The 24,844-nt window shown below is 40.0% G+C and overlaps 1 protein-coding gene across 1 annotated transcript; it reads right to left on the reverse strand.

Moving 5' to 3' along the window:
• Nucleotides 1–452: 452 nt before the first annotated feature.
• Nucleotides 453–12,821, reverse strand: LOC145442470 (ATP-binding cassette sub-family B member 6-like). The gene is made up of 16 exons (XM_080320389.1): nt 12,565–12,821; nt 11,241–11,408; nt 10,897–11,089; nt 9,856–9,996; nt 9,184–9,261; nt 8,993–9,125; nt 8,484–8,650; nt 7,128–7,365; nt 6,939–7,048; nt 6,137–6,328; nt 5,483–5,614; nt 5,273–5,425; nt 4,627–4,805; nt 3,515–3,728; nt 2,675–2,838; nt 453–951 (listed from the first exon to the last, which is right to left on the reverse strand). Exons 1-16 carry the CDS (start codon nt 12,711–12,713, stop codon nt 816–818), a joined length of 2,547 nt encoding a protein of 848 aa, XP_080176515.1. The 5' UTR covers nt 12,714–12,821; the 3' UTR covers nt 453–815.
• Nucleotides 12,822–24,844: the final 12,023 nt, after the last annotated feature.

Here is a 24,844-nt window from a genome sequence, read left to right on the forward strand (position 1 = left end):
AAATCCCAAGTACTGGTGTTAATTGATAGGCAAGATAATTTGAATGTCTCCCTCTTCCATAAAGTTGTGTTGCTCACCCTACGGGACAACGTTCCCTCTAACTTTTCAAGAGTCTGCGCACACTCACCAACCCACTGTGCGGTCCCTTGGACATTAGTGCGTAACGCCTAAAAAAGGCCATTGCCACGGCTTTTTTTAAGCGCGCAGCTCAGAGGGAACATTGCTATGGGGTGACCAAGACCATCGTTTTTCGGGGGATAAAGCTCCCTTGAACTAATATATTTGCCCCCTTTGTCCATCATCGTTTGACTCAACACTTGCCAATTCATTAGGCAGCTTAAAATTTGATATACACGCCACCTTGTCACATGCTCGTAGCATTCCCTTCTGCGACAGACCATCTTTCCTTCAAAATTACAATAACTCCCTCAGGGAAAATGAATACAATACTCCACAGTCCACAGATAGGAAACTATAATGAGATAAAATCAACACTTGCTATATATCATAAGTAGGCGACAAGTCATCCACCTCAAAATGTAATTGTGCACTTACCGACGAATAATGGCGAGCTCTGCATAATTGTGTAAAAATGCAAAAGGAAAATGTTTGCTAGGCAACGAAGAACGATCAAGAAATAAAATAGCATCCCCAAAATTTTTATCAAGAATGCGGAACAGCTACTAAGCAGGGGTCACACGATTAGTGAATGCAAACAATTGATGAAAATACACAAAAGAGAAACAGGCATAACCATAGGAAATAAATGACACCCGTGTGAACACATGGAAGTATCAGCATTCCGCGAATGGACTTCACTTCGTCTTTACTTTGTCGTTAACACTGCCACCATCTCCCTTCTCATTAGTGTCACTGCTTTCCGCAACATCCGACAACTGCTGAGACCACATTCCAGCATACACTCCGTTGAGTTTCAGCAGTTCATCGTGACTAGAATAAAAATACCTGTATTAGCACACGTCCAATGATTAACAGCCCGCTGATAATATCGAGTCGATATAACACTTTGAAAGTAGTAGATCTGAGGGCCAGGCGACAGGAATCACCAACATCGGGATCGAAGTTGCATAAAGATTGCATTTTTATGTTTGATACAATGTGGAAAACATAACCATGGCCAAGATATGGCCGAAAGAACATGAAAATCTTACAATAACTTGACCTTCTTAAGGTGTTGAAAATGGACTTGAGCTAATTTGATTACACTGCGACCAGGGCTTTGGAGCCGGAGCCCGGAGATGGAACCAGGCACGTAAAATTTTCAAAGTTAATATCATTATTACTTGGGTATATTGCGGGTCGACTGTATACCGCCCGCTTGGCTCAGTTTGCAAGGACAGGACTATTCGGCATCTGGACATATCGATATCGAAAATTTCCGCTAACATACGACAATCATTTTGTGCCTACATTTCATCGCCGACGATCTTTCTGGGAGCGCAAACGCGAAAATACTTTCTCTCGTAATTACGAATATTGTTAGACTCAATCGGCTAAACCAGGCGCTTTTTCATTTTCAGGTGGGTGTAGGCTACAAAGAAAGAAATCGTATGACAACTAAACAAAATTTTACTACTATTTTAGTTTAATGTAATGTATGACGATTTACTAAAAATGTGACTGGACCCTGGATCTGCCAATGCGTCGAAACTGATATTTTAGTCATCAACATCCTAAGTGGCACGGCCATACTAGTCATATTTTTGATTGGCCTTGCAAGTTCATAATCTGTGCAATTCAATTTCGATAATATAACAGAATTTTGATAATATAATGGGGAATTAGCTTGCGGGCTACTCAAAACCTTCTCGCTGGCCACATATGGCCAGCAGGCCGCGGCATGCCTGCCCCTGATATTGACAGACGCCTTTGTTAGTTTTCAGAGCCGGAGCTGGAGCCGTAGCACTGTTAACAATGCGGCTACGGAGCTGGAGCCGTAGCTTATGTATGACAGAAGAAAGCTCCGGAGCTGGAGCAATGCAAGTTTGCGGCTGCTCCAAAGCCCTGACTGCGACGATATTCTTTAAAAGTGTGATATTGACTCGAAATTATCGGCGAGAGTAGCTTATGTCCAATTTTAACACTCGGGGAAAATCATGTTTTTGGAAGATTTTCTTTTTCTTTACGTCATATCTTCCTTGACCATGTTTATGTTTGTCATGTCGTGTCATATACAACCTTGGCCAAATGTGGCCGACAAAAACTTGATTTTTCCAAGATGTTAAAAATACACACTACTCTGGTTCCACAGTGCCGACATTATCCGCCCACTGGAGGTGAAACAATGTATCAGCAATTTTCGTGACATCACAACACGGTGGTAGGGAGTCGGATAACAATAATGCGACTGCCAGACTGGGAATATTGATATATCTCGAATAGCTTACAGGAGTTCAGATGCAGCCTGTCTAGTTTATTTCATGTGCAAGCAGAGAAATTTGGCAAAACCGCTCGATCCAATGCTCTGTAGTTACGTAAATCCACCTTTAGCTAGATGCCATATCTTTTGAATATCGGATGAATATTTGCGGGTGTTAGTCCGCCGGTTTCAAACAGGAAAGAAAGAATAATCTCTCAACTCAAATCAGATTAAAGTACTCAAATCAATACGCCAGGCCATCGTTACAATACTGCCACCACCAGACAAAATTACCTTCCTCTTTCGGCGATTTCTCCGTCTTGCAGGACGATGATGCAGCTGGCGTTTACGATTGTCGAGAGTCTATGAGCCACCACGATAGTTGTTTTTCCGGTACTGATTCTATTCAACGACTCCTGAATATGCCGCTCGGTCGTTGTGTCCAATGCCGATGTTGCCTGCACAAATGAGATCACAGATGAAGATGAATGAAGGGCGAACCTTCGCTATGGCACGAGAAGATTCATCTGCTGCGTGTGCTGGAAAGCTATCATGCGCTATGCAAGGGATTTCGTATTTAGGCTTCCAAATTCAATTCAAATTGAACAAATTCATAGGACAGAGGTGGCTAAAGTACTCAACGTTGCTGCTCAACTAACATTAATGCCGTGAGTTTCTCGTCAAATACAAGTAGAGATTACTTGAGTGAAGGTAGAAAATGGAAGGTTTGAAAAGTACTCGGGTAAGTAATTTTAGAAAGTAGAGGTCGCCGAGGGATCGCACACTTTTAGTAGTCGGTCAAAGCTGGTTACTTTCAAAACGCGAGATGCGTCTTCGCGACCAACGCAAAATATAAGTAGACACTACAAAAATGGGCAATCTACGGAAATGCATTCCGTTTCGAGCGGTTCTTATGACAATTTCACCGGTAATAGTGACGCAATCATATCCTGAAACTCTTTTCCACTTTATAAAATCCAAAGTGTATAAACTGATCAGTCTTGCCTAAACATAAAACATCTGTTCTAGTTGATGAAGTAGTGAAATTACTTCAAAACCACCACTTGAAAGCACAAGTACACAAAACCTCTCTTGAGTACTCCAAAAATGACAAAGTACACATTGCCGACGCACCTCGTCTAGTAGAAGTATATCGGGAGCCTTCAATATCGTCCTAGCGATCGCGACGCGCTGTTTCTCCCCGCCACTGAGTTTCAACCCACGTTCACCGACCATGGTGTTATAGCGGTCCGGGAAGCTGGCTATCTTGTCATGGATGTCCGCGGCCCGGGCAGCGTCTTCCACCTCCCGGTCTGTGGCGGTCACTCGTCCATACCGGATATTGTTCCTGTTACGACATTTCAGAAATAGTTAGCACGAAAGCAGTTATGTATTTGAGTAAATCAATCGCAGAAATGGTCAAAGTAGTCAGTGTAGGTACTCAAGTAGAAGTAGCGTCACAAATTAATACTCGCGTGCAAGTAGAGGTAGCAACTTCCAAGAAACGTCAAGCCTACTTAAGAGTTTACGTTGAAAAGCTAGGTCTGCAAGTACTCAAGTAAGGTGCTTCAAAACATAGAATTGGTCGAGGTGTCGAATACTTCAAGCACATACAAACACAACCAACAGCACAAAGCCATAACGTGAAATGATTTGAAGAATTACTGCACTATTTCTATCCTATGTGTATGTTACAGTAATACAGTATTTACAGTTCAGTGATTGTGGCTACGTCGGAAGAACAACACAAATCTAAAAATAGAAAATTGAGCTTACGCGATCTTAAAATTTCATGCAGGTGACGTCATATTTAATGATACGATTGTTGACATGCAATGTTCTTTCCAATTCTCTACTAGTTGCCGAATGGTTTATTTGATATATGATATTCAATTGTATATTTGATTTCCTCCAAGAAGCTCTTCAAATACAGTATTTGCTGAATCGTTTGGTAACAAAATACAGTACAATACCACTAATCGGTGCGTTGTACGTGAGCAGTGCAAATTACTGGCAGTATAGCGGAGCCGCAATTCATTTATTACACGACATTACAGTATTTTTAAATTCGCTGTCTGCCATTGCGCATGATCATGGAATGAACAATTGTTTTCTGCTTAATCCGGACAAAGCCGTTCCTCCAACTGATTAGGACAAAAGTGAGTAGAGCCAAAGTCTCCAAACTAAGCACCATTGACTGTAGCTCCAAATACATAGACTCTGTCACGAAAAATAGCGTTACTCACTGTATGTTATCGTTGAAAAGCACAGTGTCTTGCGGCACAACGCCAATATATTGACGAAGAGAAGACTGAGTAACGGTTGATATATCGGTGCCGTCGATTCTGATGACGCCAGCCTGGATGTCATAGAACCGGAAGAGGAGACGAATAATCGTACTTTTGCCGGACCCTGATGGGCCAACCTAAAACAACAAGAAAAAGATTGGTAAACGTGTCCCTTCAAACAATTTAAACTACGGATGTGTGTGTGAGAATGACACAGCAAATCACTTTTAAAACATATGCTACGGCACACGCAAATAACATCACAGTAAAGCTAGTGCGTTACCACACAATGGATTGGGTTAGTTCATATTTGATTAGGCTTGGTCTGTCACAGAACATTGACTTACAAGACTGTTCGTTTAGTAACTCGTTATTAGCCAACTAGAGTCTCTCACAGCATAGCCCGAGTAGGTAGGATCAGTATCAGTTTATCAGTAATTTCATCGATTCAAAAGAACAGGTATAGAAGATCGTGGTCTGGTCAATCTCAAGCGCTGACAAGTATTGTACAGTATGAATTGATTGAAACATATGTTCAAGTATACTAATACCACGATAAACATTGGATAATTATACATAACTAATGATCACACTAACAAATTACCAATGCCACCGTTTCTCCCGGATTCACTTTAAATGAAATCCCTTTCAAGATAGGCTTCTCGGGCTGATACGAAAAGCAGACGTTGTCAAATTGAACGGACTTGTCTTCAATTTCCAAAGTAATCGCGTTCGGGTAATCGACAACTTCTTGCTCCTGCATAGAGAGCAGTTAGAGGACTGAGATTTAACGGAGGTATCGGTAAATTCGCACCTGATCAAATAGCTCGAACATGTTCTCCATGTCTATGAAGCTCGCCTGGATCATGCGGTAGTATGTACCGAAAAAGTTCAATGGAGTGTACAGCTGCACGATGTACGTCCCGAACAGTACAAAGTCTCCAACCTGACAGATAGGTCGATAAGTTCAAGTCGCTTGGTATCACCATAAATTCACAGAGAAAATATTCGAAAAAGAAATAAAGTGAACGTGGCACAGGGTCCATTTTGTACAGTTAGCATGTCAATTTCGCCTCAAAACTGAAACAGAAGTAGAAATAATCTAAAACGCGAGCATTTGAGAAACTAGTGCACGGAATAGTATCATGGAAGGTGTACTTTAGTTCAAAATAAGACAAGATTGTGAACATGGAAATTTCTTGGCTTACAGTTGAATACAACATGTAAATACGAGTCATAATCACTGAGGAAATGAAAACACAGAATTGCCTCAGCAATCAATAACATGCGACATGATGAAATAACTGATTTAAACTATGCTAACGTTTTGTTGCGTTGCACATATTATCTCTACTGCAGACTGATCATGTATTTTCGCTCTGCCATTTATAGTGTATGATCGGTTCATACTGTGTTCTTAGGAAGAAACTTCTCATTTTCAATGAATATAAAAATAATAATAGATTACCTGAAAAGTACCGTCCACAACAAATTTGGCGCACAGAACGCTTCCAACCAGTAGCCCGATGTTGATGATCAGACTTTGAGAAGCGTTTAGAAGAACCAGCGACGCGTTACTCTTAAATTCGGACGACTGGTAATCGACAATGGCATCGTCGTACTTGTCCACTTCAAATCTTTCAGCGTTGTAGTACTTTACCTGTTAATAAGGCCATGTATGCCTTTACACACAGCAGACCCTTGGTAAAGTGGGCAGAAACAAACTACTTCTACTTTGTCAGTGTACTTGCGTAGGTTTTGCCTAGTTCCACTTTTATTAAAGGGGCACTGCGCCTTGCACTTAAAATATGAATATGTCTCAAATTAAATATAGGTATGAAATTGAGGTGTGTAAAATTTTTCATGGCAGCAAACCACAAGCAAAATATTTGCACGGGTGCTACTTTTCACTCTGGCCCATCTCTGTGGTATCGAGTTGACGGTCATCTTAGAATTAAACACTTGTTACACTTTGGACTTGGAAATGTACACAGGTGATTTGTCAATTTGAGTTGGTCACGAGGAGACATCTTGCAATTCAAAAGTAGCCACCCCTGATACACTGTTTAAAAGTATGCCGCACTTCAACCAAACTTACTTTTTAAAACTGCTTACTCAAGGTTACTATCAGACCAGACGCTGATCATTTTGAACACAAAATCCTAATACAGCCCGTTACTGAGCAACAGTCGGAAAGTCAAATTTCAATCAATTCCTAATTTTGTGTAAATATTACCATTTTATCAACATCAGAATTACGTATAACGTACCGTTTCGAAATTTAACAAAGAATCGATCGCCCTTTGTTTTGCCCTATTGTCTTTGGTGTTCATATCTCTTCGGAATTTGGTCCTCCATTCCGTAATCAAGATAGTATCAACTGTAATAAAGGAATATCAATATCACAATCATGCCTACATTCTGTAACATAAGATTGCGTGCAACTCATCTCCACTTACGCAAGTACAACGCAATGCACACAAAGATAATCAGTCCGAACCACGCGTTAAAAGAAGTGACAAAATAAACGATGGCAACCAAAATATCAGCAATAGTCGGCAGAATACTGAAGACGATGTACGACAGCAGGGTGTTGATACTTTGCGTTCCACGGTCGATCGAGCGCAGCACCTCCCCGGTTTTTCTGGACAGGTGCCAACGCAGCGACAGGGAATGGAGGTGGGAAAAGAGTCTCGTCTGAAATAAAGGCAATGACACGAAAGAACTTGAAAGGAAAATTTTAACAGCTATTCAGAATAGGGGTAGGCATTGAATCGGTTGATTACAACTGATGGGGTGAGCAGTAGGGGTCTTCAAAAATGACTATTTTTCAAATCGTACTGGCTACTTGATAAAATTGTTAGGTTACCTAATTTAAGCCTAGTCGTCTATAGAAACGATGTTCACTCTTTATCCGGCTCACCGAAAGCCCAAACCTTAGTTTTTTGTTTTCGTTATATTTCATCCATTATTTTTTTACAGTTCAAATTTGGTTCAATTCCAACCAGTGGAAGCGGAGTTATTGCCGTCGAAATATTTGGATTTGAACAAAATAGTATTTACGGTGACCAATTCTTCAATTATTTATTATAGTGGTGCCCACCGTAAATACTATTTTATTCATAATCCAAATTTTTCGACGGCAATAACTGCGCTTTCACCGGTTGGAATTGAACCAAATTTCGTGAACATCGTTTCTATAGACAACTTAACACTTTTATGAGGTGAACAGAAAATTTTCAAATTTTATGTTATTTATTTTTTAAACACAATGGTAATAGATAGAAACTTTCTTCTCCTGTAGCAATGCGGCTAGTGGCTGGAATTGAACCAAATTTGGTGCGTAGGCCTAAATTAGGTACCGGTAACCTAACAATTTTCTCAAGTAGCCAGTACGATTTGAGAAAAAAGTCATTTTTGAAGACCCCCAGTGAGCAGGTTTTGATAGGACACAATAGACCTCTGAAGCTGAGCTATCAGAAATATAACAAGAATTGTAACGCATACACAAAAATTGAAGCAAACACTAAAAAACAACATTAAGAATATTAACTTGAGCGGGCATGAAATTTGCGTTCAACAAATAGAACCGCACACTTTCATAAATATTATTTTACAATTGGCTTTGCTCGTAGTGATAGTAACCAACACATCGACTATCGAGGCCAGTTGCACGGCTGGCTGGGAAACAATTACTACCACACGTCACCCTCAAGTAGTTTTGCCTACTTGCACTCCTTACTTCAGTCAAGTACGGTATAAAAAAGTTACCATAGCACTAAAATCCAGGAGTTAAAGTAGCCATTACCACTCACCTGCACCCTTCTGTTAGTGTACTGTTGAACACGGATCCATAGAAACGATCTTATTCCGTTCAGGAAGCCACCCGATAAACCGCCCCCTTGCAGGAATTTCATGGTCACGTATAAGCCGATTTGAGTCAAGATGTAGTTCCAGGACTCGCCGTCCGTTAGTCCATTAACTGAACAAACGTATTCGATCAGTGCACAAACTGCAAGACGACTACCCCTGACGAGTGTCAGCCGAAAATATTCGGGTTCATTTCAATATGAATATACTATTCAATTGTATATTGAAGTCCTGCACCTCCAAGAAGCTCTTCAAATTGCAAGAAGTGATTTGTTGTTGGCTAGGGTTGTGCAAAATGTAGGGAACTTGGTGATTACCGAGTCTAATATCAGACATTGAATTGCATCAAATAGCTTACCCTGGATACAGTTTAACACAAAGTCAACCCCAGAAAAATGACCCAACAGTCAAAAATTGCATTATTAGTGTCAAAATATACAAAGTGCCGGCTTACCGATATTTTTATAGAGTAGAGGAACAAACAAATTGACCACTCTGCCGGCAACAAGACATCCGATGCAAATCAATACATGCAGCTGAAGCAAGACGTTTCCGCTGGGCCACATATAGGGCCAAAGCAATTTGATCTGCAAAAGATTGGATCACAAAACGTGACCTTTTTCTGCAATTTGTGTTGAAAAGTACCTTAGTTTTCGCACCCTTCCAGGTTGAACCGCTTTGCTGGCCGAGGTTGCCTGTTCTTCTTGAACGAATCAACTGTTCCTGAAAAAAAATTACACCGTGTTGTGAGATGGTCAATAACAAAGTAGGCCTACTGTTGCTTTTTGGAGGCCTCCAGTAGGTATTATCTACTGGCAATTTCTACTCTAGGTAATTGATTCTAGGGCATGATTTTGCAACTTTTTTTACAGCTTCCGGCAGCTTCCTAAATACTCGTTATGTAGAATGCTGTTTTAACCTGTTTGAAGGAATCTTAAAGTGCAACTTCTGTCCATTTTTTCCATGCAACTTTTTCGATTTTTCATGAAAGTATTTTCGATTTTGGTGAAACACACGGCCAAATTCGACTGAAACACCGTAAATCAGCACCGAAGTAACGCTTTTACGGGTATTTCGGGAGCTCAGCAGGAAAATTGACCTTTTTTTTCAATCTGGGAAGTTGACCTTTTTTTTAGTCAACCGAGCAAAATGAGGTCAAAATGCAACTTCTGCAATTTTTTTCAAAAATAAATGCAATTTTCCACGGATTTAACTGCAACAAAAACTTGCCCTATTGATTACCAATCCTAATTACTTTGACCACCACCAATGCCTATTACTTTATCCACGTTCATTCAACAATCTGCTAAATCTTACCATTCCATCTTCGATATCTCTGTCGGAGTCGGCATTGATAAGCAAAGTCGCATCAAACCGCGGCACTCCTGGTGCTGCCAATGAAATTAATAGCAGCAAAGAGGCGCTGACCAGCCTTGTGACCCAGAGAGCAAAGTCAATCTGTAAAAAATATAAAATATAGGCATTCATTTGAGCGAAGTGAAGCTGTACCAAAATTAGTTACAAATATAAAATGCAAAGATTGGTTAATATATGTCAGTGGCACCACTAGGTATGGTGGTTTGGAGGGTTACCAGTGAATTCAGTACTTGGTGATTTTGGTATTAGGAATGTAATGGGAATGGCTATTATTATTTATTATTATTGGGAAAGCGATACATCGATATTGTATCAATAAATTCGAAAATGGTGTTACGTTGAATATGAGTGCAAACTGTGATACATGGCACTTGGTGAATACGACATGTTGAATTCGGCGCTTCGTAGCCTATGTATGTATTAATGTGTTCGGGTTATTGGGTGAGGGTAGAGGTAGGATTAGTAGTTGTCAAGTGCTAAATTCACCAAGTGCCGAATTCAACATGCCCGATTCACCGTTAACCGTTAGGAGACATACCGTCTCCACTTTGAAACTTGATGCTTGTACTATCGATTACGCTACTTGGGGCTAATGCGATGGATGCAGCACGACGTTAGTTGTCATAAGATATGATTATGTAATAGTATTGATACTGGAAGATATTAGATTATCGATTTTGTTTATAACTGAGTTTAACTACACATCTTGCTTGCTCCATCAAAGACGCTGGCAGAGAAGATGCACTTTAGAAATAGACCAAAGATTTGGAACAGAGCAAAATAATTGAACGAGTACCAACATATGATCTGCGCACATGTAAATAAGTCCTAGCTACAGACCCAATGACACAGAGATTAATGAGCTGCCACATAGCGCATGCGAGTAAACTACAGGTTGTATAGCCTTAACAACTGACAGATTATAAATATGAATATGAGTTCAACTCCACTGTGTGGTAGTGTTATTAACACATTCCTTACCTCATCCGCTTTACTTTCCCTTTTGAACCACCAGTCCGGACTATTCCACGATGTAACAGATACAATTTCAATCAATAATAACATCCCCCACGACAAGACAAGGGCCACACTGTGACGTTTCAGTTTGAGATGCATTATGACCTTACTTCGCTCGAACCAAAACAACACCATTGTGAGTAGAATCAGGATCATTCTGCAAGATTAAGTATTAGCAATTCATGATCACAATAAAGAGCTAAAAGGGCTAGCAGCATATATGAATTATAGCAAAAAAGGCACGATTGAGTTATGGTCTAATATTTTTTAAATGATAATTGATCATTCATACAAGGTTGTCACTTTACCGGGCGATAAAATTGAAAACATCCACTCCATTAACGTATCCATACACTTTCGACCAGTCCAGTGCAAAACGAATAGGTGTTTCGACCAATAATGCAAAAACCGACAGCCACTGCAATATGTTGAAGACGGATTCCTTGCGATATTTTGCTTCAACTGTGACTGCTCGCCTGTAAAAACAGAAGCAATTTGTTCAACCTTTCTGAATGACATCATTAAACCAAGACTGAACAGTGGTTGTTTTTGGCAATAAATTGGGCATGACAGGAGGTTTTCTTGTATAGAATAATTAGGTACCGTAATTAAATGGAAAATTGTGTGTGACGTTACCACCAATTCTACTATGGACAACCATCGGACCAAGTATTGATAGGATATGACTACTCTTAGTCATTCCACATCAGCTACGGAGATGAATCGCATGAAATTATAGAAAATACATGATCCTTATGAAGCTACCATATTTCATAATAAGGGGGGACTTGGTCTAAAACATTAATTCAAACCTAAGATTGAAGAGGATTCGGTTGGCAAGGCACACTCTACATTTCAAGGCTTAAAACCATATTTTGCAGCACTCAAAAATAGGACATTTTGACGACAAGTTACCGAAACAAAATTAGAATTGTTACGTTTGGATTTGATGCTTTTTAACATTTCCTTGGTAGTTACAGGCTGCAAGAGTAACTATAATAAAGCAAAAGTTACAAAAACAGACATGAAAAACATAATAAAATTCATTTGCGGTTCTCTCAAATTTTGCCAATAACAATAAGAAACGATAATTTTGAATGAGTTTGGGAAATTGTTTACATGAAATGTCATTGAATTTATATGCAACCATCAAGATGCCTGATGGAGATTCGACTAATGGGTCTGTTAAGTAGGCCTACGAACTTGCACCAGTAAAATTGTGGCAGATCCTGACGTTTAATAAGGCCCCGATGTTACAGAGAATGCCGAACAATGTCTGCAAAAACAATCAAGACGGTGGGGCTGGTAAGGCAATATAATATGATTGAATGGAGAACCTTTCTTAACCAGCAATTCGGTATGTTTCAGCTGCCCTAAGCTCTAATCACCTGCAATGGCTATAGTAATTTTTGGAAATGAATACGTGTCTCGCCTATAACTTGTTCAAAGCATACCAGCAACTAACTCGAAATGTGAAAAAAAGAGAACATTCGGGCATTTTTAGCGTCCTGAGACTGGGAGGAGTGAGGACCACTCACTTTTCTCGAGAAAAGCGGACATAGGTAAGCCCAAATTATATGCTCTTATTACATTTCCGAATTAGACAGCATCATTTCAACTTGATATTCTCACCTTCGCATTGTATGAATCTGAAACGGCAAAGGCAGCGCCGCCATAAAAGTCAGTAGCGACGCCGATAGGGTATAGTAAAAGCATAACGAAAATCCTTCTTCAACCCACACTGGCGACAAACTGCTCGTGTTCCCGCAATAAGAAATCATATTCACACAGATTCAGTACGGCGGCGACCTTCAGAACCAGTGTGCCGACAGAAACAGATCGAACCGAATAAAACGCTGCGGCGCAGTTTAGCGTGCGCCGATTGTTGCAAAAATTCGTTGAGTCATGATGACTCCTCAGATTAGGATGCGAGGCAGGAGCACTGAGGCAGGAAGCCAGAGAAGAGGCGTGCGGAACATAGTCGTTTACAGCTGTAAACGACTATGTGCTGATAATCAAGCAGACGAACCGAGCAATAATCGTAATAATGATAGCAAGTTAATCTTAGGATTTTATATTTTCGTTCACTCAATACTCACAGTGTACCATGTGATACATAGAACACATAGCCAGACTTGGACAACTAGATAATTCTAGTTGTCTAATTTCACTAAATTAGAGCGAAATGCCAGTAATCTAATTCTAATCTAGTTTGTGAAATGTTTCCATGCTCTAATTCTAATTCTAATCTAATTTGGAAAAATTTAGTAGCCCTAATTCTAATTCTAATCTAATTTGTTAAATGTTTCTATGCTCTAATTTTAGTTCTAATCTAATTCATTATTTTCCTGGAAATGCCTCTTCGTCCGCGGCATTTTGCACCGAGTTAACAAGAATATCCCTCTCGCACAGGGAAATCCAGTGCCAAGGCGCCATCGCATTACTTACATACACCGTACCATCATAGTATTTGTCGTGACGAACAATAGCCATGCTGGCATAGTAGCTTGTAGTCTCCGAACAACATTATAGTTTCGATCACAAACAGTACAGCAGCGATGAAAAAGATAGTTTACACAGGCTTGTTCACTTTCGAGCCCATAACTACATCAAGTAAAAACTGGATGGTGGCTTTAGATCTAACCAAAGAAAATATGTTAGAGAATGGAGTGGAAAGAGATTTCGAAGCAGCGCATGAGATCATGGACTGCGATGTTTTGAGTTACTGGAAAGGAGAAAATAGTTTTCTTCATCTTAAAGCTGCTGGTTGAGAACTCGTAGGCATGACTTCAATATCAGCTTTTTTTCCGTCATGCAATAATGCAATATCGAGACATAATGACCCACACACAGTTGAGCAACCATGTTTTTAAAGCTTTACGATAGTACAACGCTGTGCTCACTAACATGGGCGATGGCTTGGTTACGACAAAAGAAGTAATATTATATCAAGTACATATAAAACATGAAATATCGTGATCATAAACTTAATTTTATTTTGAACTATAAGCTACGCACGATACTTGACCAGGCTTTTCAGCGACTAACGAATCGATATTGGGGATATGCGGACATGTTACTAGCTGAAAGACTATCTCATCCTAAAGGTTGATCTTGTGGGAAAGCCCTAGGCCGTTTTTTAAGCGTCTCGGTCTTGGCATTGTCTGGGCCATTTTACGTCAAGGCAATATGCTATTATCAGCTTACTCTCCAACGATGTTTCCCATGGCCGAAACCATTTCAGCTAGTGAGTAATAGTGGTGTTTGGCACAGGCAAAAGGAATATTTTGAAACAACTACAATGATTTTATATTTGAAATCAATTTCAGCATTTCAAATTGTTTATCTCGTTTTTCCAAAATCACAAATCAGATCGTTGGCCGCATGTGGCCCGCGTGTTGGTGACCCCTGGTATAGTGCAAAATGAGACAAGCTTGATGTACAGACGTCAACCATTCTCATGTTTATGAGAATGTACTGTGGTTTGATGTGAACTGAGCTTGATTTTCGCTATATTTATTTATAATTCACAATTTCGTTCAATTTTCAATTCTTTGCGAATTCGGAAATTCTAATTCTAATTCTAATCTAATTTGAAAAAAGCTGTGTAGCTCTAATTCTAATTCTAGTCTAATTTGGAAAAATTTAGTAGCTCTAATTCTAGTTCTAATCTAATTTGGAAAAATTAAGTAGCTCTACTTCTAATTCTAATCTAATTTGGAAAATACTATGTAGCTCTAATTCTAATTCTAATCTAATTTAGAAAAGCTAAAAATTTTCTAGTTGTCCAAGTCTGCACATAGCGATGTAATGAACAGGCAGTGGCGGCTCGTGACAATATCGGGTGGTGGGGAAAGGGCTGCGAACGACTTTTATCAACATGACGTCACAATGGCGTTTTCCAACGTAAAAAAGTAACTTTATGATGGTCACATGAATTTGCCGACAACAGTGATTTTAACGTGGGTGCCGCGAGAGGTTTGCCGGTGAGCCGTGACTTGAAGTGTGGTAACAAATGTTTTATTCATTTTTTTTAATCAAAGGATTATTTTACAAAATGTACGTGAACTAAGAATCGTCCCTATATGCCACGAATCAATTATCAGGTCATCATTAGTAGCATGCATTATGATTTCATGGTAGAGTTAGAGATTACGCAAATCGATAGGCCCTAACTTTTCTAAGCCCGTCCGAAGGTGTGTCGTACACGATCCTGGTGTGTTACGACCACTGAGCTGGTGGTTACGACCAGGTGATAGGCAACCAAAGCGGAGGCACCCGGCGTACGATTGGATCAATGGACTGCACAATAGGGTTGTCCAAAATTTGGAAAATCTTACGAATCCTCCGTTGTAATGTCTTATTCTATAGATTATTGATAAAAAAACGACAATGGGCCTAAAAGAAGCTCACAGGAAGGCCGGTAAGATTTCGTGCAAAGCGTTTGAAAGTAGCGGCCAAAGAATGGGCGTGCCACAGACCATAGAATGGCGAGAAGACTAGTAATCACGAAACCACGGCTCTTGATTGGCTAATCGGCTATGCTCCAATGACCACTGCAGCAGCAGCTTGCTGATTAGGTGAACAAGGAGTCTGCTACCGGCGGCGATTCTGAAAGCGCGCTAATGTAGGTTGACAGATAATGAATTACGATTGCTTCATGGTATGTTGAGGTACGAACTACATGATGAACAAACGACAGCTACTTCACAAAAACGTCTAAAGCATGACCGCTTTATTGTGAAGGAAACCGCCGTAGCCTATATGCCTTATTTTGAACGAGGAAAAGCATAGGCACTTATTCAAGTGGCGACGGATTTCTGGTTTCGGAAAGGATATATTAATATTGAATGCAAATATAAAGCTTAACAGTTACACTATAATTTGTGTAATCTTATTGGGCTCAGGTTGTAGTACATAGTTGAAATTTTGAATGCTCTAGGGATCAGCAGAATCGGACGGTTAGGCTTGGCACTTATCAGATGTTCATTGTTCACACAAATTGAATTCACTTATAAGTGTTTTAAAAGTCCCTAATGATGCCGCAGAAACGAGATGTAAATGTAAGCACAGACTATGCTTGATATGATATACAAACTATGCTGGATACTATGCACTATTCAGCATTGTCTGTGTTTACCTTTACACTCCTTTTCTGCGCGATTATTAGGGACTTTGACATATCATTGACACATCATATCCAGCATAGTATGTGATTACTTCTACACCTCTTTTCTGCGTCATCATTAAGGAATTTGACAACACTTGCATCTGAATACAATTTGATGTAAGCATCTGATGAGTGCTAAGCCTAACTCACTGATTCAGCCGATCCTTAGAGCTTTCAAAACTTCAACTATGTACTACAACCTGAGTCCAATAAGATCACACAAATTATAGTCTCATTGTTAAGCTTTATATTTGTATTCAATAATGATATATAGGCTTACTTTCTGAAACTAGGGATCCGTCGCCACTTGCATAAGCGCCTATGTTTTCTCTCGTTGAAAACAAGGCATATCGGCTATGGCGGTCTCCTTTACAATAAGGCGGCCATGCTTTAGACGTTTTTGTGAGGTAGCTGTTGTTTGTTCATCATGTAGTTCGTACCTCAACACATCCTGAATCAATCCTAAATCATTATATGTCAACCTACATACAATGCGCTTTCAGAATCGCCACCGGTAGCAGACTCCTTGATCAGCTGATCAGCAAGCTGCTGCTGTTGTGGTCATTGGAGCATAGCCGATTAGCCAATCAAGAGCCGTGGTTTCGTGATTACTAGTCTTCTAACCGTTCTATGGTCGGTGACACGCCTATTCTTCGGCAGCTACTTTCAAACGCTTTGCACGAAATCTTAACGGCCTTCCTGTGAGCTTCTTTTAGGCCCATTGTCGTTTTTTATCAATAATCTATAGAATAAGACATTACAACGGAGGATTTGTAAGATTTTCCAAATTTTGGACAACCCTACTGCACAACTTCTAGACCTCTAATTTTCGCTCTAAAGGCAACTGCGTAAACTACGTACGGAGCAAAGATTCAATAAAACGATTCATGTTCGGGTTCGCACTTGACTTGACCTGACTAATTCCCAGTGGCGGCTCGTCCTATAGGGCAACTGAGGCATTGCCCCACCTAAAATTCTGTTCAATAACAGTTCTTTACCATTTATAGACGCACAGCAATCTATATATACCGAAATCACAGCGAAAATCGTATTCTTCTTGTCCTTTCGCTTGTAAATGCCCAATTGCCCATATTATATAGCGAAGTCTCTGCGAAAATCGAATTCTCTTCGTGTTTTCGCTTTGCGAATGCCTAGCTGGGGCATGCCCCGGTAGCGCTCATAACAAGCTTTCACTGTCTATTCTCTCAAAGCCGCGCACAATAAAGAAACAGTGATTTACTCTCTCCTATTCATAAAATTACCGAGCAACCGGGGCAACATAGCCTAGTCGCCCTTAAGGTGTGATGTAACAATCGTATCTATATCTGAACTCGGTTACCGTCATATGCGTTTAGTCGACCTTTGCTGGTATAGGTCGATTTTGATGGTGTTTCACACCATGATAATTCTTGAAACTTGGTATGTCATGTCGTGATGGTGGTATTTAACACTGTCCCAAGTTTCAGGGTTTCTACTTAAAGTTTAGGGTAGTAATTCCGTTTCCGAAGTCGAGTGTGTGCTGATCCGTCATGTATCGCAAACAGATTTTACTCAAAAGCCGGTATTGGTATCCATTGATTTTGACGATGTTCCATACCGAGATCGGTCATGACATTTGGTACGGTAAGTCTTAATGTTAGTATCGAACGCTGTACCACGTTTCAAGTTTGTCACTGTACCGTGTTAGTGGTAATTTCGTTTCCTATATCGAGTGAGAGCTGACTCGTCATTTATCGCAAACATATTTTACGCAAAGCCGGTATTGGTCTCCATTCATTTTAACGATGCTCCTTACCTAGATCCGTCATGAGCTTTTGCATGGTATGTCTTGATTTTAGTATCGAACGCTGTGCCAAGTCTCAAGGTTGGCACTCAATGATTAGGGCAGCAATTTCGATTTCAAGGTCGAATATGGTAGAGATCAGACTTGGACAACTAGATAATTCTAGTTGTCTAATTTCACTAAATTAGAGCGAAATGCCAGTAATCTAATTCTAATCTAATTTGTGAAATGCTTCCATGCTCTAATTCTAATTCTAATCTAATTTGTGAAATGTTCGTATGCTCTAATTCTAATTCTAATCTAATTTGTGAAATGTCCGTATTCTCTAATTCTAGTTCTAATCTAATTATTGTTTTCCTGAAAATGCCTCTTTGTCCGAGGCATATATTGCACTATTGCAGTGAGTTAAAAAGAATATCCCGCTTGCGCAGGGAAATCCAGTGCCAAGCCGCCATCGCATTACTTACACCGTGCAGTCATAGTAGATATTATGACGAATATAGCCTGCTAGAGTAGCTTGTAGTCTGCGAACAGCATTCTAGTTTCTAAAACTTTACGTTAGTACATTGCCATTCTGACTAACATGGGCGATGCCCATGGATACCATAAAAGAAGTAATATTTTATTAAAGTATAGTAAAAATCGAGCCAAGCTTGGTGTACAGAAGTTAACCATTCTCATGTTTATGGGAATGCACTATTGTTGTTGTTTATTAAACAAAAATATGTGGCGCCTATCGCCTCACGGCCTTTTGCACCACTCACTGTGATTTGATGTGAACTGCCTTTTGCTGTATTCATTTCCCATATACAATTTCATTCCATTTCCAAGTTTTTGCGAACTAAGTATAGCTCTAATTCTAATTCTAATCTAATCTGGAAAAGGCTTAGTAGCTCTAATTCTAATTCTAATCTAATTTGAAAAAGCTGTGTAGCTCTAATTCTAATTCTAATCTAATTTGGAAAAACTGCGTGAAGCTCTAATTCTAATTCTAATCTAGTTTGAAACAAACTGTGGAGCTCTAATTCTAATTCTAATCTAATTCAGAAAAGCTGAAAATTTTCTAGTTGTCCAAGTCTGGTAGAGATGTGCGCTGATCTGACACTTAGCCTACCTAACGCATTGCGGATTTCACGCAAAAGCCGGTGTATATCTGTGTTAACGCTAACTGTGTTCCATACTGAGATAGGTGATGAGATGATGATATCATGAAACAGTTTACTAACATCCTCGGTTTGCAATCAAATATTTACTTTTATTTTATATTCTCCAATGTCAATTTCACCGTGAAATTGTGGCCTTCAGGCCATTTGCTTACAATTACAACTCTGTCAAGCGCGATAGCTGTTCCGTTTTCGATGGCGGCTAACAGCTGATCGCTTGATCATCCTATCCCTCAGTAAATTTTACGCAAAATTCGGTGTTGGTCTGTTCGTATTAATTTTGACAGTGTACCATACCGAAAACGGTCATGAGGCTACTTCTCGATGATTTAATGTAACAGTGTACCAAGTTTTCGGCTTTCATCCACGTATTTATTCGGAAAAACTATTTTCAAAGGCGATTTTGCAGCAGACATATAGACACTATAGACCGTAAGCCGTATGTGTCGTGTGACAGTCTCCAGCCTCAAAGCCAAAATCTCCTATGCTGTACCGGGACCGAATTTCCGAGGCTGCTATCCGTAGTTCTTCAGAATTATGTTTTGGATTCAATATGACATGTCCAATCTATGAGATAACAATTGCGTATGTGTCCGAACTCGTTGACCTTTCCAGTTAGGCTTACGCAATCTCTCGAGTTATAGTCATTTATTTCCATTTCTGCAGATAATTAGTCAGGTATAGTGCGAACATGAACCGTCTCGAATCTTTGTTCCGTACGCCGTTTACGCAGTTACCACACTTCAAGTCACAGCTCACCTGCAGACCTCTCGCGGCACATACGTTAAAATCACTGTTGTCGGGAAGTTCGTGTTACCGTAGTCCGTACCACCAAGTTACTTGTTTACGTTGGAAAACGCCATTGCGACGTCATCTTGATAAAAAGTCGCTTGCAGCCCTTGCCCCACCACCCGATATTGTCACGAGCGGCCACTGCTAATTCCAATGACTAGAACTCGAGAGATTGCGTAAGCCTAACTGGAAACTGGAAAGGTCAACCAGTTCGGACACATACGCAATTGTTATCTCATTGATTGGGCCCGTCATATTGAATCCAGAACATCAATTTGAATGGTCTTTGAAGAACTAAGGACAGCAGCCTCGGAACTTCGGTCTCGGAACAACATAGGACATTTTAGCCTTGAAACTGGAGACTGTGACACAACACATACGGCTTACTGTCTATAAGTCTGCTGCGAAATCGCCGTTGGAAAATATATTAATCAATAATTACATGAATGAAAGCCGTAAACTTAGTATACTGTTACAAGAAATCATCGAGAAGTAGCATACGCAATCTCTTAACCCATTCCGGCATGGTACACTGTCAAAATCAATACAAACAGACGAACACCGAACTTTTGAGTAAAATAGATCGAGAAATAGGGTGATCGAATGATCATGATCAGCTGTTAGCCAACATCGAAAATGAAATAGCTATCGCATTTGACAGGGGATTGTAAGCAAATGGTTTGAAGGCCACAATTTCACAGTGAAATGGACATTGGCGAACATAAAATTATGTGAATATTTGATTGCAAACCGAGAATCTTAGCTGTTTCATGCGATCATCGAGATATACCATTGGAAATATCATCACCGATCTCGTTATGGAACGCAAGACTAGATTAGCACAGACCGACACCGGCTTTTGCGTGAGATCCGCAATGATGTAGGTAGGCTAAGTATCAGATCAGCGCGCATCTCTACCATACTCGACCTCGAAAACAAAATAACTGCCTCAATCATTGAGTGTCAACTTTAAGACTTGGCACTGCGTTCGATACTAAAATTAGGGCATACCGTGCAAGAGCTCATGACAGATCTAGGTATGGAACATCGTTAAAATCAATAGAGACCAATAACGGCTTTTGCGTAAATCTGTTAGCGATAAATGAAGAGTCAGCTCTCACTCGACTTTGGAAACGAAATTACCACCCACATAGTTCAGTGACAAACTTAAAACTTGTTACAGCGGTCGATACTAACATTAAGACTTACCGTGCCAAATGTCATGACCGATCTCGGTATGGAACATCGTCAAAATCAATGGAGACCAATACCAGCTTTTGAGTAAAATCTGTTTGCTGTACAATTTACATGATAGATCAGCACACACTGAACTTCGGAAACGAAATTACCACCCTTATCTTCAAGTAGCAAGCCTGAAACTTGGAGCAGTGTTAAATACTACCTTCACGACTTATCATACCAAGTTTCAAGAATTATTATGGTGCGAAACACCGTCAAAATCGACCTATACCAGCAAAGGTCGACTCAACGCATATAACGGTAACCGAGTTCAGATATAGATACGATTGTTACATCACACCTTAGGGGCAACCAGGCATATTTGCCCCGCTTGCTCGGCCATTTTACGAATAGGAGAGAGTAGATCACCGTTTCTTGATTGTGCGCGGCTTTGAGAGAATAGATAGTGAAAGCTTGTTACGAGCGCTACCGGGGCAAGCCCCGGCTAGGCATTCACAAAGCGAAAACACAGAAGAGAATTCGATTTTCGCAGAGACTTCGCTATGTATGGGCATTTGCAAGCAAAAGCACAAGAACGCGGGTTTCGCTGTGATCTCGGTATATATTGATTGCTGTGCGTCTATAAATGGTTAAATTGTTATTGAACAAAATTTTAGGAGGGGCAATGTTCCAGTTGCCCTATAGGACGAGCCGCCACTGTGAACAGGAGAATGTCGAAACGACCTATTACGGTTTCTCAATCTGACATCAACTTCAGTCTGGTACCCGATTCCTGGCACAATACTTTAGTAACATTTGAGTACATTTGGTTCGATTTTAAGGTAGTTGGAGATTTACCTAGGGAAGCCATACGTCCTCTTTTAAGAGGAATTGTCCTCATTTTGGAATTTGTCCTATTTTTCTAGAAAAAGTATACTATTAAAATGCAATAAAAAAACTCGACTCCTATTCATCGAACGCCAGAGTCGGCAAGACAACCAGCAACAAATACGCCGCGACGGGTATTTTGGGACTATAGATGGGAAAGATGACCTTTTTTTCTTTTCTTAGTCAACACCGTTGAGATAGGGTAAAAGCGGGTAATTCGGGAGTCGAGTCGGAAAGAGGACCTTTTTTAATGAACACAGAATTGGTCGAAAACTTCAAAATCAACAGTTTTTTCGTAATTTTTGAAAAGTGTCTTTTTTTCTGATCTCAAAATATGGTAACCCTAGTAATACGACCATTACCCCAATTCCGACTCCAAAATGTGTTAACAAATTTTGTCTAACTCCCAACACCAGACTCTTTAGGTCAGTGGTTCCCAAGCGGTGGGGAATTCCCCACTGGTGGGGAATTTCGGGATTTTTGGTGGGGAATAGACTCACTTTTGAAAAAATCTTTACAGTAATATTCTCCTTTATTAAATGTGGTTTTGAAATGCCGACCGAATATTTCATAGCTCATTTGCAATTCAGCGATTCATATTATCAGTGTCTCCAATTAGCGAGAATTACCTGGATAGCGTCCTGCGATCTCCAGACATGTTTTCATTCATTTGTACACCATCATCGGTCACGAAACGTAGTGATAGAAAAATTCTGATTCGTTGTAATACGAGCTCATATTGCTGAACATGTGTTCAAGGGAGATCGTGGACTCGCTAATTGATAGCACATCCGGACTCGTTACAAAGGAAATTACATATTTATGTTATTTCAAGTTCTTTCAGTATTGTGAGAAAGTGTAATTTACGGCGGCTTATCGCACGCATGAGTTCGTCAACGTCATGAAGTTTATCTGACCCATATATTATTCGGTATTTACGTATGTAAATTGATGCTACCCCGCAACATTTGGAAAATTTTCAAACCCCTCCTATTTTTCTGTTGGCTGCGCGCCGGGGTGGATGCATTTATTTACGGAGGTGCGTTTACGGTTACCAGTTCACCGCTGCGTTAATTTTATTGTGTGCTGATCAATTCCGGGGATCTTAACAATCACCAATAGCACGTGTACTATATACTAAGCAAAGTCTTGCAAAATTTTATTGGAGGTAACACTTTAAAGGGTAGATATGAATATAGAGTTTTTAGGTGGGGAATGAAGGCTCGTAATAAATCGGAAGTGGGGAATTAGGATAAAAAGGTTGGGAACCACTGCTTTAGGTAGTGGTGGCGACTCGATAACCACTACTTATTAAGTTTCTCTATCCATCCAATTTCTCTCGTCAAAGCACTTCGATGCTGCAGACTAGAATAATAATGATCTCTCTCTCTTTCTCTCTCCATGTGACCAATGACATATCCCTCACTTTTATTTCTGAAATTATACGATTTGCTATTTCGATTGTTTTCATTGCAGATATCTGAGTCACCAGCGAAATGCCGTTATACCAGTGTTTATACTGGAATTACGAAAATCATCGTCGAAAAAGAGCAGTCAATGGGTCAATTTACTGCCAGAGGTGGTCAGTAACGAAGTACTTCTACTTTTTCGAAGTACTTAAGTAGTTTTCCTCTACTGCTGGTACTTACTCAAGTACCCTAGATATTTTTTCGCTACTTCTACTCCGTAATATTTTGTGAACTACTTATACTTACTTTTCGCTACTTTCAGTTTGTCAAGAATAAGCAGTTTAACCCCTCAATAAGAAAGGTAGCCTAAGAAATTTCGGGGCTGTTTTCAAGTAGTACCAACATTTAATTTTCATAAAAGTCATGTAATGCCCAGAATTTTCGTTGCGCTTCGCACGGAGTAGATATGGGGTGATACATATGTTTTAACGAAAGTGTTGCTGAATATAATTTAAATGCCGGGTTGGTTCCGTTCATACCGCATTGTCGGCCATATCAAATATTTCATCACAGTAAGTATGACTCCCCATAACGTTTGAAACTACCGTTTCGCAATCTAGCAATTACCAATTACACCCAGCAGCCCATGATGTGTCGTAATCTAGGAAAGTGGACTTTGACTTTTTTTAACGTTAGACCTGTTTATTTGTATTTTTCCTTCAATTGCGAGTATTATGTGTTGAGTTCTCATCATTGATTTATTAGCAATTTTATCAGTTCAATACACCACAAAATGCGATACAATGAAAAGATAGCAAGGTGTCGAAGCGACTTGGAGTAGTTTATGGAATCAGACACCCACCTTGGCCTAGGCGATGTAAAGAGGAGGCATGCACACTGAATGAACAGTAAAGAAGATAGTATAGAAAAAAAGCAAGCGGCAAAAATGGGGTGGCATGTCATGGAAGGCGAGATCGATAGGTCAGTCGTGGTCCGGTAATCTTGAGGATGGACTAGTTCTAATTATAGTTTCAGTTCTTTTGTCCGGAGAACATACGTGCGGAAGTATAAAAGCAAGTGTCGTAATGCCTTATATTTTCCGAAAATAAAGCTATACACTTGGCATTTTTACGATCTGCCATATTTTTAACTAACGTATACTAATCACGCAAAGTGTTAAAGCTGTATCTGACATAACTTCTCCTTATTGATCTTCGACTGAATTGTGGGTGTTATAATATGGGGGATGGTGCCATTCCATGATATTCTCTAAAACGGGTTGTTCGAGTAAACAAAGGATTAGTATCGCATATCCATATCAATACCAGGGCTGTGGAGTCGGTAAATTTCTCCTCCAACTCCGCACATTTTCAATGGACCGACTCCTACTTCGACTCCGACTCGTGAGTCTTTAAACCTACCGACTCTGAATCCGACTCCAACCCCGACTCCAACAGTATTACCAATTTACTTCGAAAATTATATGCCACAGTGACGGTTAAATGACTATCATATAACCATTAAACAT

Source organism: Botryllus schlosseri, chromosome 7 (genome assembly GCF_051294905.1).
Source record: "Botryllus schlosseri isolate E-star chromosome 7, Bs_hap1, whole genome shotgun sequence".
NCBI classification, from domain to species: domain Eukaryota; kingdom Metazoa; phylum Chordata; class Ascidiacea; order Stolidobranchia; family Styelidae; genus Botryllus; species Botryllus schlosseri.